Below are 13,834 nucleotides of genomic sequence, written 5' to 3' on the forward strand. Positions count from 1 at the left end.
ATCTACAAAGTTCCATCAATTTATAGTACCATTTTCATGGGGAAAAGATATAAAGTGCTATTTTGGGATACATATCCGACTTATAACAAGGACTGCCTGCACTTCTTATGTTACTCCTGGAGATCTTACCCCAGCTGGTGAACTCCCATTTCATCTCCACATAAAAGTCTGGTGCCTGGAAAGGGAAAAATATCACATTAAATTGTTAAAATGATAAAAATTGTTATTTCCACAGCCAATACTGTAGAATCTCCTAAATCCATAATCCTAAACAGCAGATTCATAATACAGAGAAACATCATGCAAGAGACTGCAATATCGGCAACTCACAGAAATTACAGGAATTCATAAATGCAACCTCAAAGGTGAAGCTTTTCAGATGCCTCGTGTAATACGCGCCACCATTACCCCAAGCCCATGTGATAAGCTGGGCATAAACCAACTGTAGTCGAGCATGGCAATTACTATACAAATCACTTTCAAGCACAGCACTTACTTTATGCCAATACCAGCACTTCCCTCCCACGCAATGCATGAAGGATGCACATGATTGAACCCCAGCACCTGCCTGGTTCTGTGTATTGTCTCCTCTCTGTTGATAGCATGTGGTTCTGGTGTGGTTTACGAAGATTTTTTTCCCCCCCGTGCTTCCACTGCTTGCCCAGTGTTACTATGGCCGATCATAACCCTCCTAAGCCTACAACTTCTTCAAGGAAGGGGAAGAAGAAGAAGATGCCAACATTTACTTACACCCAAAAGTTAGATGTAATAAAGAGGATTGACGGCAGTGAGAAGAAAACCAAAGTTGACCACCATTACGGACTCAACAAATTGGCCATCAATGGCAACAAGGAAAAATTATGAAGTGTGTTCATGTCAATGGACCAGAATCTATTGATAGCCATGTAAAATACTGAAGCAAGGCTCTCATCTGGCCAGACAGGTGTTTGGAAATGTTCATAAATCAGCAGACACGATACAACATTGCAGTTGACGGACCAACACTGTGTGCGAAGGACAGGCTATTTCACAGTGTCACCTGTAGACGTCTTGGTATCACCTCTGAGATGCCTTTCTCTGCCAGTTACCGGTGGTTTGCAAGTATTCTCTGAAGGAAGGGGATCGGAAACATACATCTGACTCGCAAGAGGGCGTTGGCTGACACAGCAACGGCCTCAGATTTCCCTGATCTTCTGAAGGCTGTTATGGATGAAGGCGGTTACACCTGCCTGATGATATTCAACATGGATGAGACGACCCACAATGGAAAATGCTCCCCAAGTCAACGTACATCTCCCGTCAGCAAATGCGGGTTAAGTGACATAAGCCTGAACAGTCACAGGTCGCAGCCGTTTTGTGTACAAATGCCGCAGGGACCTTTAAAATGAGGCCCTTTGTCATGCACAAGGCCAAGAAACTGCACACCTTCAGGAATCTACAGGATGTGAGCCAATCAAGGGTGTATTGGCAGCAGTAAGACAAAGCTTGGTCTACAACTTCTCTCGTCACTGAGTGGTCTGATTTATTTGTGGAGGAAACTATGGAGCGTTGTTGGAAGGAGGGCGTCCCCATCAAGGTGCTCGTATTGATGGACAGTGCTCCATGCCACCCACAGCACCTTACCTCTCGCCACCCTGGAGTCAAGGTGCTGTTTTTGCCACCCAACACTACCTTCCTTCTCCAGCCTCATAACCAAGAGGTAATAGCAAACATCAAACTCATCTATCAGCAGCTAATGTATCAATGGTTCATTAAGGCTATGCTTCTGGACATAACAGCAGGGATGGAGAGGCCTGCGTGTGGTGGGGAACAGCAACAGGGAGCTGTTGGTGGCAACACCAGAGACGACGGTCACGACAAAGAAAAGGAAGAGGACGAAAATTTGCAGCATTACCCCATAGCCCCTCATTCTGTCTTGACAGCAGCAGAGTGTTGGTGTGGGTACAGTGTTAAGGACTCAACTGATGGGCTGCTTCAGGCATGGGGTCAGATGAATGTGGCAACAATTGTGCAAGCTTGGCGGCTCATCCTTCCTCACCTTTATCTGCCACCACCAGGTCCTGAACAGCCAGTCAACGAGGGAGCGGCCCAGGTTGTGGAACTTGCCCGCTGCTTGCCAGGGCTTAACGAGGTGACACTTGAGGATGCTCTAGAGGTGGCCAATGCCCAGCAGGAGATGAGAGAGGCAGTGTTGAGTGCTTTTATGGAGGATGATGAATGTGTGGTCAGGATGGAGTGTGAGAAAAAAAGAAGTGAAAATGCAACAGAAAATGTGGATCCTTCAATGAATGACATGAGTGATTTGCTTGTGATCACATATATCATAAAGTAAAAGGTGGAAAGCATGGACAGAGATGAAGTGAGGTGTAATGAGGTTAACAATGCCCTTCAAAAGGCAGTTCAGTGTTATAAAGATCTGCATAACACGTGAGTGAATGACTGTCACCAGGAGCCAAGCATCCTTTACTCTGGCCACTCTCGGCCAAATACACAGCCTGAGCCACAGCCTGGCCCTTCCCATGCAGCTGCCTCATATGACAACACTGAGGCAGCTGAGGATGACGATGACACCATTTCCATTGTCTCCACACTGGGCTTTGAGGGGTTCCTGAGGGAGGCTGATGAGGAGGAAGCGGCACACAGGCAGCAGCATGAGGCAGCAGCAAACTCGCCTCGTGCTGAGAGACCGCAGTCTGTCTCAAGCCTTCGAATCCCTTCCCCCTCCCACGTCAATTCAAGCAACGTTCAGTATGAGCCAGGTAAGAATCTCACTATACAATAAGACCTTGCTATAACGGACTAATTGGGGCCCAAACTATTCCAAAAAATGCAAAATTCCGATAAAAGCGACATCTGGACTTCCCCCTGCTAATCCAGACTTCTCCCGATATATTAGACATTAGTCCAGATCGTATGAATGGTTTTTAAACTGTTCTGATTACCACTGTGGTATTGTACTGTATTATAACTTCACTACATTAATCAGATGGTCTAATATATATAATAATACAGTAATCACTCTAATATCCGGACGCCCAATAACCGAACATCCCCACTAACCGAACCTTATCGTCCTGGGATCAAACATTCCCAAAATGGTCCGAAAATCCAAAAAAATTGGAAAAAAAACCGATTTTTTGCCGTCCGTAATTTGAACTTGCCGCGCGCGCCGCGTGAGAGCATTGTTTTGGTTCGTCATTCCTCCGACGTCCGATAGAGCGCCGCTGCATCCTCCCCACTTCCCGCCTGTCTCTCACCGCGACTGGACCTGCGCTCTTCGTCATGGCTGCCCACGTGCTCGCTTTTGTGGTGGTGCCGTACTTGCTGCAAGGCCTCCTGCTGCTCTCTGCCCTACTCTTAGTGTGTGTGATGATGGCCCCGCCTCCTGAGAAAAGGAAGAGAGTGGTGTTGACTCTGGAGAAGAAACGGGAGATATTGGAGAAGGTTGATGCGGGTTGGTCTTCCTCTCGCATTCTCCGCGAGTTCAACCTGGCCCGGTCGACTTTGTTTGATATCAAGCGTTCCCGAGACAAGCTCATGCAGTACACGGCTGACTTCTCGTCGAAGCAAACGCAACGTGGAGAGGAAGGTTATGTTTACTCCCAAGTATGCAGAGATCGACCGCTCCACGTTGATTTGGTATCGACAGCAACGTGCAGCTGGTGTGATGGTACGTGGAGCGGAGCTGAAGGCTGCTGCTGAGAAGTTTGCAAGGCTTCACGACGCCCTAGACTTCAAGGCATCCGAGGTTGGCTCTTCGCGTTCAAGTTGCGACATGGCCTTACTAACCGTAAAGCACATGGCGAAGCATTGGACGCTAACGAGGATGGAGTGGACGAGTTTCGGCACAAGGTGAAAGGCTTGATCGACAGGAGGGCCTCACTCTCGGTCAAGTCTATAACGCTGACGAAACTGGCCTATTCTATCGCTCGGTGCCAACGAACACTCGCCGATGAGACGGAGAAAGCGTGTACCTGGCCGCAAGCTTTCTAAGGAACGGATATCTGCTTTGTGTTGTGCCAATGCTAACGGCATGCACCGGCTTAAGCCCGTGCTATTGTTGGCCGTGCAAAGCAGCCTCGGTGCCTTCGTGGGGTGATGGATGTCCTTCCTGTCGTATGGTACCATTCTTTTGAAAGCATGGTTCACAGCTGTGATTTTCAAAGACTGGTTTCACCATCACTTCGTCAAGGAGGTCATACATTGCAGACGAAGACACTGGGAATTCCTCGCGACCAGGTAAAGGCTCTCCTTCTCCTCGACAATGCACCTGCCCACCCGTGCGACAAGGACTTGGTTGCTGAGAATGGCCATATTAGGTGCATGTTTCTGCCACCTAATACGACTGCTCTCATTCAACCAATGGACCAAGGAGTGATCGTGGCAACAAAGCGCCTGTACCGTCGGAAGTTCCTGGACGAGGTGATGGTGGTTCTCGAGGACGAGGACGAGCGCAGGGAAGGACGTGACACTCGAGGCAAGCGGACTTTGGAAAACCTTCGCCGCTACAACATCAAGTCTGCGCTGTACAACTGGGCTAGTGCATGGAAGGAAGTCCCTGTGAAAACTCTTGAAAATGGTTGGTCTCGTCTGCTTCTCGGAACAGATGTGGAGATGCGATTTCCTAGGGTTTGACGTGGATGACTTCCATGCACGGCTCTGTACGCACGGTGACGATGTTGATGTGGACGATGTTCGTGAGTGGTTGGACGACGACGAGGGCGATCCTGGGTATCAGACGTTGTCTGATATCGAGATCGCGTCTTCGGTTGCTGGTGTCAGTCCCGAACTTGAAGATTCCGACGACGAAGGCGATGATGATGCAGACTCCGCCCAGCAGGACACTACTCCAGCCATCCCCAAGCTGAGCGCACTCCGGGAACATCTAGAGTTCGTCCTAGACTACCTGGAACACCCGGACTGCGACAGGGAGATGGGGCCCTTGGGACTCGTGGAGGAAGTGCGTGCTCCGGCAGCGCATCATCAATCGCCAGAATCGTCGGTCCTTGCGTCAGTCAACGATTGACAGTTTTTTCAGGCCCGTGACCCCGCTGTGCCAAGCCCTGGTTCCACTCCGTTGCCTCCCCAAGACAGGCCCTCATGCTCCGAGCCACAGCCCAGCACATCAGCTACAGTGGAGTCACCGCTCGACGACGTGAGTTTGCGGCTGTCTTCAGAGTCTTCTGTAGTCGGTACGCCATCACCACTACCCACCGATGCACCCCTTGGACGCCTGCCAGTGATACTCGGGCTCTGACAGTGAATAAACAGCAAGAACTTCTCCACTAGACCACACGGGAATTTTGAGTGTTGTGCAGTGAAAAAAACGGTGTGTTGTGTTAAGGTTTTCAAGTTGGGAGAAAAGACTAAGTAGAAAAGAAATTTAACGTAACTAACCTTCTTTGTTTTGGCTTTGGAAACTTAAAAAAAACTTGGGAAAAGTTAATGTGCAACACTTAAATTTAATGGAACATTATTTGGACTAAAGTGAACACTGTGAAAAGAACGGACTTCTGTGTGTTAGTGACTAAGTTCAGTGCAAGACTTCAGGAAGAGTGTAGTGCAAGTGCTTCAGGAAATCGTTCTTACTGTCAGAGTCCGAGAGGAGGCGGTTATTCATCGAGGTGGCCAGGGACTTGCTGTAAGTAGCCAAAATGTTTCATGTTGTACTATTTTCCATACTATATTTACCAGAATGTTTCATATTGTATTTTTTCCCATACTATACTTACCAGAAAGTGTCATACTGTACTTCTTTCCATACTAAACTTACCTCATGCATGTGCAGTAGGAATGGGTTTTTCAGAGTTCGGTTAGGTTCGGTTAGGTTAGGTTCGGTTAGAGTCCATAAGTACCAGAATGTTTATTAATGTATGAACATACTTCTAAACCCACATTTTATGTGTCTATTGCATTTATTTCAGTCATTTATGTGCCTTATTGGTGTGATTTGGGTGTTAAATAGGTGCTATGCATGTCCGGAGGGAGTTGTATAGGTGTTTCTCTGTGTTAGGGTCCGTAAGTACAAGTCCATAAGCTGGGGCCCAATATCCGGACAAAACCAATATCCGAACCTACCGATGGCTCTATTGATCCGGATATTGGAGTGATTACTGTACTGTACTGTACACTGATAAACATGTCTTTTATTTACCTTATTGTGGTGAACATAGCTGAAGTGGTCGGACAGTCCAGACTGCTTCTGGCTTCATCGTACTTTTTCTGATATATAGGAATTTAGTCCGGTAGCTCCTCGAGTCCGATAAAAGCAAATTCCGGTCTACTGGAGACCGTTATATCGAGGTTTTAATGTATTGTTCATTTCCATTAAATATGCTTTACTAATTTCTTTTCCAGGCTGTTAGCATTTGCTGAAGACCAGTTTGATGTAGGTTTGGGGTAATGGGGGCAACTGGGGGAGGCATGGTTCAATCGGTAGAGAGGCGGCCTGCAGCTCTAACGGACCCAGGTTCAAATCCCGGCTGGGGCAGGGAACAGTTTAAGGATTTGAATTTCATTAAATCAGGCTTTTCTGATCTACCAGTAGACCCGCCGACATGTCGTAAAAATACCCCCGCTAATACCAATACACCAGTCCTGTATGAGACAGCCTTAGCATGTATTCAGTATGGACGGTGGATGTTAGTGCCGAAGTGGTGACATGTAGAGGTGTATGATATGTAGGAGGACTGCTGGGCCTTGATAGCAGGCTGTGAAGCCTATGCCCAGAGTCAAACACATAAAAAAAAAAAAAACTTTTCCAAGATGACAGACTCCCATAAGATTAGTTATTTCTAACACGAAGAATTCTCCCATAAGATTAGTTATTTCTAACACGAAGAATTCTTAAATCGCGGCACGTGTCCAGTCTCATAAAACCGGAATTTAGATCATTCATTCATCATTCATCATCCAATCCTACATTGCCCCATGAGGAGCATAGGAGCCCGGGGCTAGGCAAGTTGGTCCTGACATTTAAGATGAGAGTGACCAGCCTCACTCATCCCTGAGTGGCAGAACGTGAGCAAATTTAGATTCTACCGTAATTTATTTTTCTTAGAGGAAGAGCCTGTGCAGGCATTTAGGAAAGTTATTAACCCCTCAATGGTGGCAAGCGCTGAACGACACATTACTGGAGTGTGGCCTGTGGCACTGACACAGAGCAATCTGTAAAAAACTGCGAACAATTTTGGGAAAGGAACGAAGGTCTAGGTGATGCTGACACAGACTAACTCTACCCTCCAAACCATTCAGGTGGTCAGTACATCACATGAATCAGTCATCAGTGGATGTCCATCTTCAGCTTCCCTCAAGTGTTAGTGTAAGAAGAAGAAAGCAAGTGGGTAAGGAAAAGAAAGAAAGTGTGTTTCCCAGACAGTGGCTGCTTATCAATGGTTGCTTCTGACCTGGGAAGGGAGGGAAGAAAGATAAACAACCCTCGTGCCCACTCGCTCTCCACACCCTACAACCCACAACCCTACAAGTGTAAAAGGTAAGTTGCTTTTTCCTTTACTTATTTTATTTGCCATTATTTCTTTAATTATACTGTTTTCCTCTTACTTTTTTTTGCATTTGTAGGAGAAATATTCATATTCCTTGTTTATTGTACTTACAACTACGATTCACAACCTCACCATCCCATACCCCTCCTTCCCCAGCCCACTGTGCTCATCTCTGGCCTTATTGTTTTTTGACTGCATGGGTTGTCCCTCCACAGCCAGACCCATTATCCTCCTCCTCTCTTTCAGCTTCTATTATACTACCCAGAATTTAAAAAAAAGAAAAAAAAGAATAAACATTACAAACAAACAAAATAAAAGGGGGAAAACATTCATAACTATGCATGCAGTTGCTGAATGCAGTGAAGAGTATGCATGAGGGTGCTAAGGTTGCAGTGTGTGTGGATGGTGAACTGAGTGAATTCTTCTACTTGAAGGCTGGCTTGGAACAAGGATGTGTCGTGTTTCCATGGTTGTTCAATCTGCATATGGATGGGGTAATAAAAGAGATACAAGGTAGGGCAGTAGATGTTGGAGTGGCCCTAGTGAGTGGGGACAGTGTTTGGAAACTCCCTGTATTGTTGTTTGCAGATGATACTGTGTTGTTAAATGAAGACAAAGGGGAGCTGCAAGGCTTGATGGATGAGTTTGGGCGAGTGTGTAAGAAATGGCATCTAAAGGTGAATGTAAGGAAGAGAAAAGTGATGGTCTTTGAGAGAGGTGAAGTCAGTGAATGTACAGTGAGGTTGGATGACGAGGAAATGGAAAATGTGAGTGCATTTAAGTACTTGGGTAGTGTGATGAGTAAGGATGGAAGTTTAGAGGGTGAAGTGCTGGAAAGGGTACAACAAGGAAGAAAGGTCGCTGGTTCCTTGAAAGCAGTGATAAGAAACAGGAAGTGAGCATGGAAGTGAAAAAGCTACTACATGACAGTATTGCGATACCAACTCTAACGTATGGAAGTGAAGCGTGGACCTTGTTGGCGGGAGGGAAGTCAAGAATGAGAGCAGTGGAAATGAGTTATTTGAGAGGAGCATGTGGAGTCACATGGAGAAACAGACTGACATATGAGGAAGTGAAGGAGCATTGTGGTGTGGATGTGGATGTGATAGGATGTGTTAGGCAAAACACACTGAGGTGGTTTGGCCATGTGGAAAAGATGGAGAGTGAGAGACTGATGAGGAGAGTGTATATGAGTGATGTGGAGGTAGGAAGAGGGAGGGGGAGGCCAAGGATTAAATGGAGGGATGGAGTGGAGAGGTATATGAGAGAGGGGGGGTGTGAGCTGGGAGCAGGGCAGTGACATAGCATTGGACTGGGCGACATGGAAGCAATTTGTTTGTGGCCACCCCTTACGAGATTGAGGCATCTGGCAATAGACAGATAGATAGATAGATTTTTTTGTTTTAATGCAAGGAAGAAGGAAAAAACCAAGACTAGATTACCGAGCCAAATTCAAGAACTGTTAATTCTGAGATGCCTGGACACACTGCATTTGAAAGACTGGAGATTATAGGCAGCTGGAAACACAGACAGAGGAAGACAGTTCCAGAGGTGACCTGTTGCATACATGAAGGACTGGAAATAATGGTTAACTCTTGCATTAGAGAGTTGGACAGAAAAGGGACGAGAGTTTGTTGCTACAGTAGACGGGTGCTATGTGCCCACCAAAGTGGTGGAGGGATGCAAGCAGACAGTTCAGAAAAGCAGTGACCACTGAAGCACCGATCAAAAAGAGATAAAGATGCAACAGTGCAGCAAAGAGACAGAGGTTTGAGGAGGCCAGTAGGAGGAGGAGACTTAACAAGACAAAAAGCCTCTGACTCCATCATGTTGAGAAGAGCTGTATTTAGGGAGCCTCCCCACACATGAGAGTTGTACTCTACACTTGGATGAATAAAACCCATGTAGAAAGTCAAAAACAGTGCAGGAGTGAAGAAAGCACGGAGTCTGCCTAGCACACCCAATCTCTTAGAAGCAGATTTTATGAGTGAGGTAATATGTTCTTTCCAAGATGAAGCCCTATAGAATGAAACCCCCAGTATATTTAAAGATCATGCACAACTGAGCTGGATATTGTTAAGAATTAGAAGGTACTCTTGCGGAAGATTTTGCTGGTGATGCATTAAAAACAACAAGATTATTTTCACCCCAATCAGAGATATGAACCAAGTCAGACATTAGGTGTGTCAAAGCCTCATCCCTCGTTTGCTGAAGTAACTGCCGAGATGGACTCTGCAGGAAGCGAGTGGAAAGGTGAAGGGTGGAGTCATCAGCATATGAGTGGATAGGGTTAGATGTACAGTGAGCCCTCATGTTTCGTGTGATTTGGGTTCGCGAATTCATCTTTCACAGGAAAGCCCCAAATTTCCAAGAACTTATGTCTCACAATTAAGAATTCACCTTTCGCGTCTATATATGGGATGCCGGTGGGCAAGGCAATCATCACCTGTTGTCCGCCATGTTGTTTTCACAGTTCCTGCCAAACGTGAGAATGTGTGTGGTGCTCAGGTAGTGAGTGCAGCCATGGTCACTTTTTCTGCCTTTCCCTTTGTTCAGCTATTGTTCTCATGTGGCCTGCCTCTACATTATTATGGTTTCCTGTTCATTCACTGGAGGACCAGGTAACAGTGGTGACGGTGAAATACGGGGAAGTTCAAAGTAGGGAGACACGAAGAGAAAAGAATGTCGTGAGTATCGAGTCGGTGTGAAGAGGAAAAGTATTCGATAGAGGATAAGACTAAGCTTTTTCAGGCTAGTGATCCATTTATTTAATGCTTCTTAACATTTTTACCACATTTATATGGTTGTCAGTTAATCTGGTATCCTGTTTTATGAGAATTATATCTCAAAAGTGAGAAAAAAAAGTGACTTTGGGAGCAGCTCTAGAACCAATTACATTTATAACCAATGAATTAATACTTTTCAGCTCATGAAATTCAGGTTTTGTGCCAACCTCACGATACCAATTCGACGCAAAACTTAGGGGCTCACTGTACAGCTTAGGTTATTGATGTATAAAAGGAAGAGAGCTGGTGATAGGACAAAGCCCTGAGGAACACCATTATTGCATGCCATAGAAGCAGAACCATGGCCATCTACAACAGCAGCTACAGGACAAACAGAATGGAAGCTAGAGATGAAGGCACAGATAGAAGGATAGAAACCAAAAGTGGGCAGTTTGGAAATTAAAGATTTATGCCAGACTTGATCAAAAGCCTTTGAGATGTCTAGTGCAAAGGCACAGCTTTCGTCAGAGTTCTGAAAGGAGGATGACCAGGCAGCTGAAAGGCAGGTGAGAAGATCGCCAGTGAAGCGTCGCTGGCAGAACCCATACTAACAATCAGAAAGAAGGTTGTGATAGGAAAGATGCTTTAAAATTTTTCTATTAAGAATAGACTCAAAAACTTTTGAATTACAGGATGTTAAAGCAATTGGGCAATAATTAGCCAGATAGGAATGGTAATCCTTCTTTGGAACTGGCTGAATGAGAGCATACTCCCAGCAAGAAGAAAAGATGTAAGTTGACAGACAAAGGCAAGGAGCTTACCTAGGTAGGGTGTAAGCACAGAAGCACAGTTCTTGAGAACATCACGCCCATCTGCCTTATTAGTATTGAGGCCAGTGATGGCAGAAAATTCATCAATTGAAGAAATTTAAATGTCAGCCATGAGGAAGTCAGAGGGGAAAGTGATGGAGGAACAGCATCAGAATCATTTCAGGTGGAATTGGAGGAAAGTCTGAGTGAAGAGTTCTGCTTCATCAGTAGAAGAAATAGCTACCTGGCTATCAGAGTGGAAAAGAGGAAGGAAGGATGATGAGGTAAGTTGTTAAAAAGGTTTTTGGCATGGTGCCAGGAGCCATTGTCTCGGCAATTCACCTGTTACCAGTGATCTGGCCAGTCAAGACGCGTCGTGCCACGGTACAAAATTCGAGGCCAGAATGATTCCCCAATCGATGACAATGTGGAGATAACAAAGTTTACGTGGCATTAGAGGAAGAAACGGTCAGAAATGATGATCAGGTAATGTTGCCAAAAAAAGGTCAGGTTTGTTGATGTGTTTGGTGAGTGAAACAATGCTTATACTGCCTACCGTATATTACTGTGTGAAAACCAATATACTGTACTGTACTCTCGTACTACATATAAATTCGTACCAAATAAATAAATAAATACCTTTTATGAGTGGTGTGGAATAGTTACCCTCCCATAGAACTCATTTTCTTTGGAGCCAGCCTGATAGAAAACCCAGTAAGGTAAGGGGTACTGCTACCTGTATCGAGTATTTTAAACCTCAGGTGAGCGATTTCTCTATGAATTTTCGATGTTTCTCACCAAAAGCAGAGGTTTGTGCTAAAAAAAATAAATTTCCAAAATTGGTTAGGATTGGGGGGAGCCAGTGATGGAAAATCGGTCAGGATGGGGCAGGTTAACAGAGCAACGAACAGACTTAGCATAATTCTGGCAGATATATATATATATATATATATATATATATATATATATATATAAAATATGAGATTCAGGAGTGGGTTGGCTATGATACCTATTGTATTGTGGACAGCATTAGAACAAGTGTAATTACAAGGATTTTTGGCATTAGTCAAAGGATATGAAGATGGAATGTATGCTTCCATGCCTGAGAAAATAATCTCCGTTATACACAAGGCACACTTAGATGGCTGTCAGCCATGGAAGCAATAATCACTCCAGGGATTATCAATGAAGCACTGCCTGAGGGCCTCCCAACCAGCAGCTCCAAAGTGCCACAACCGACACTTCATTGAAGGGACCATAGGCCTTATTGGAGCAACAGGACTGGTTAAGGTGATAAGGTTGTGACTGAAGGAGCCCAACAGAGAGGAAATATTAACAATGTAAGCAGAAAGATTAGTAGTAAGAAAGAAGTCAAGTATGTTGGAAATCTCTCCAAGGCAGTCAGAGATGTGGGTAGGGTGCTGTAAAAGTTGCTCTAGGTCATTAAGGATAGAAAAGATGTAGGCTTGTTCAGCAGGTTGATCAGTGAAAGGAAAGGAGACACAGAGGTGATGACGAACATTGAAATCTCCCGGAATGGTGATATCAGAGAAAGGAGAAATGGGTAGGAAGTGTTCCATTTTACAAGTAAGGTAGTCAAAGAGTTTTTCATAGTCAGTAGAACTGGGCAATATGTAAACTGCACAGATATATTTAGTCAGAGAATGACAGGAAAGCCAAAATCAGTGAGCAGGGAATTCAGAAGATTCAAGTTTAGGAACACAAGGGCAAGGCACGACATTGGGTACACATACACGACAGCCCCCTTTGGCTTTGAAATGAGTATAAAGAACATAGGAGGATACAGAGAAGGGTTTGCTGTCAGTTGCCTCAGACAGCTGAGTCTCAGTTAGGATGAGAAGCTGAGGCGTACAGGAGGAGAGGTGGTGCTCAACAGAGAGAAAGTTAGAGGAAAGGCTGTGAATGTTGCAAAAATGAAAAAGAAGTGAGTGAGACAGTGGTACCAGGCATCTCACTGGGCGGACACTAGGAGAAGGACAGATGGTGGAGGCTTTGATGATCTCCCCCCATCCTCCACCGGGACTCCAAGACTTGGTTTGTGGATGCCCTTTTTTTTTTTTTTTTTTTTTTTTTTTTTTTTTTTTTTTTTTAATAAATAGGAAGTCTATCTATCTATTGCAAGACGCCTCAATCCCATTCGGGGTGGCCACAAACAAATCGTCTCCACATCACTTTGTCCCCCGCCATTTCACTGCCCTGCTCCCAACTCACACCTCCCTCTCCACCCCATCCCTCCATCTCATCCTCAGCCTCCCCCTCCCTCTCCCCCCCCCTCCAACTCACTCACATACACTCTCTTCGTTAGTCTTTCACCCTCCATCCTCTCCACATGGCCAAACCACCTCAGTGTGTTCCTCCTAACACTTCCTATCACATCCACATCCACACCACAATGCTCCTTTATATCCTCATTTGTCAGCCTGTCTCTCCATGTGACTCCACAGGCTCCTCTCAAATAACTCATTTCCACTGCTCTCACTCTTGACTTGTGTCCTTCCAACAACGTCCAAGCTTCACTTCCATACGTTAGAGTTGGTATCACAATACCGTCATGTAGTAACTTTTTCACTTCCATGCTCACTTCCCTGTTTCTTATCACTGCTTTCAAGGAACCAGCAACCTTTCTTCCCTCCTGTACCCTTTCAAGCACTTCATCCTCCGAACCTCCATCCTTACTCATCACACTACCCAAGTACTTAAATGTACTCACATTTTCCAACTCCTCACCATCCAACCTCGTTGTACATTCACTGACTTCGCCTCTCTCAAAGACCAT

At 45.3% G+C, this 13,834-nt stretch overlaps 1 protein-coding gene across 1 annotated transcript in view; it reads right to left on the bottom strand.

The window, feature by feature from the left end:
• LOC145401061 (ankyrin repeat domain-containing protein 13D) overlaps positions 1-13,834 on the bottom strand; it is a gene marked incomplete at its 5' end in the record, with an annotated part of 398,667 nt that overhangs the window by 311,960 nt on the left and 72,873 nt on the right. The window contains one exon of the mRNA XM_080273433.1: positions 130-175. Within this exon, the coding sequence (XP_080129559.1) occupies positions 130-175 (46 nt within the window). The remainder of the gene's footprint in view (positions 1-129; positions 176-13,834) is intronic.

This window comes from Coenobita brevimanus, chromosome 54, assembly GCF_032717465.1.
Source record: "Coenobita brevimanus isolate Jiangsu-jjx chromosome 54, ASM3271746v2, whole genome shotgun sequence".
In the NCBI taxonomy this organism is placed as follows: Eukaryota; Metazoa; Arthropoda; class Malacostraca; order Decapoda; family Coenobitidae; genus Coenobita; species Coenobita brevimanus.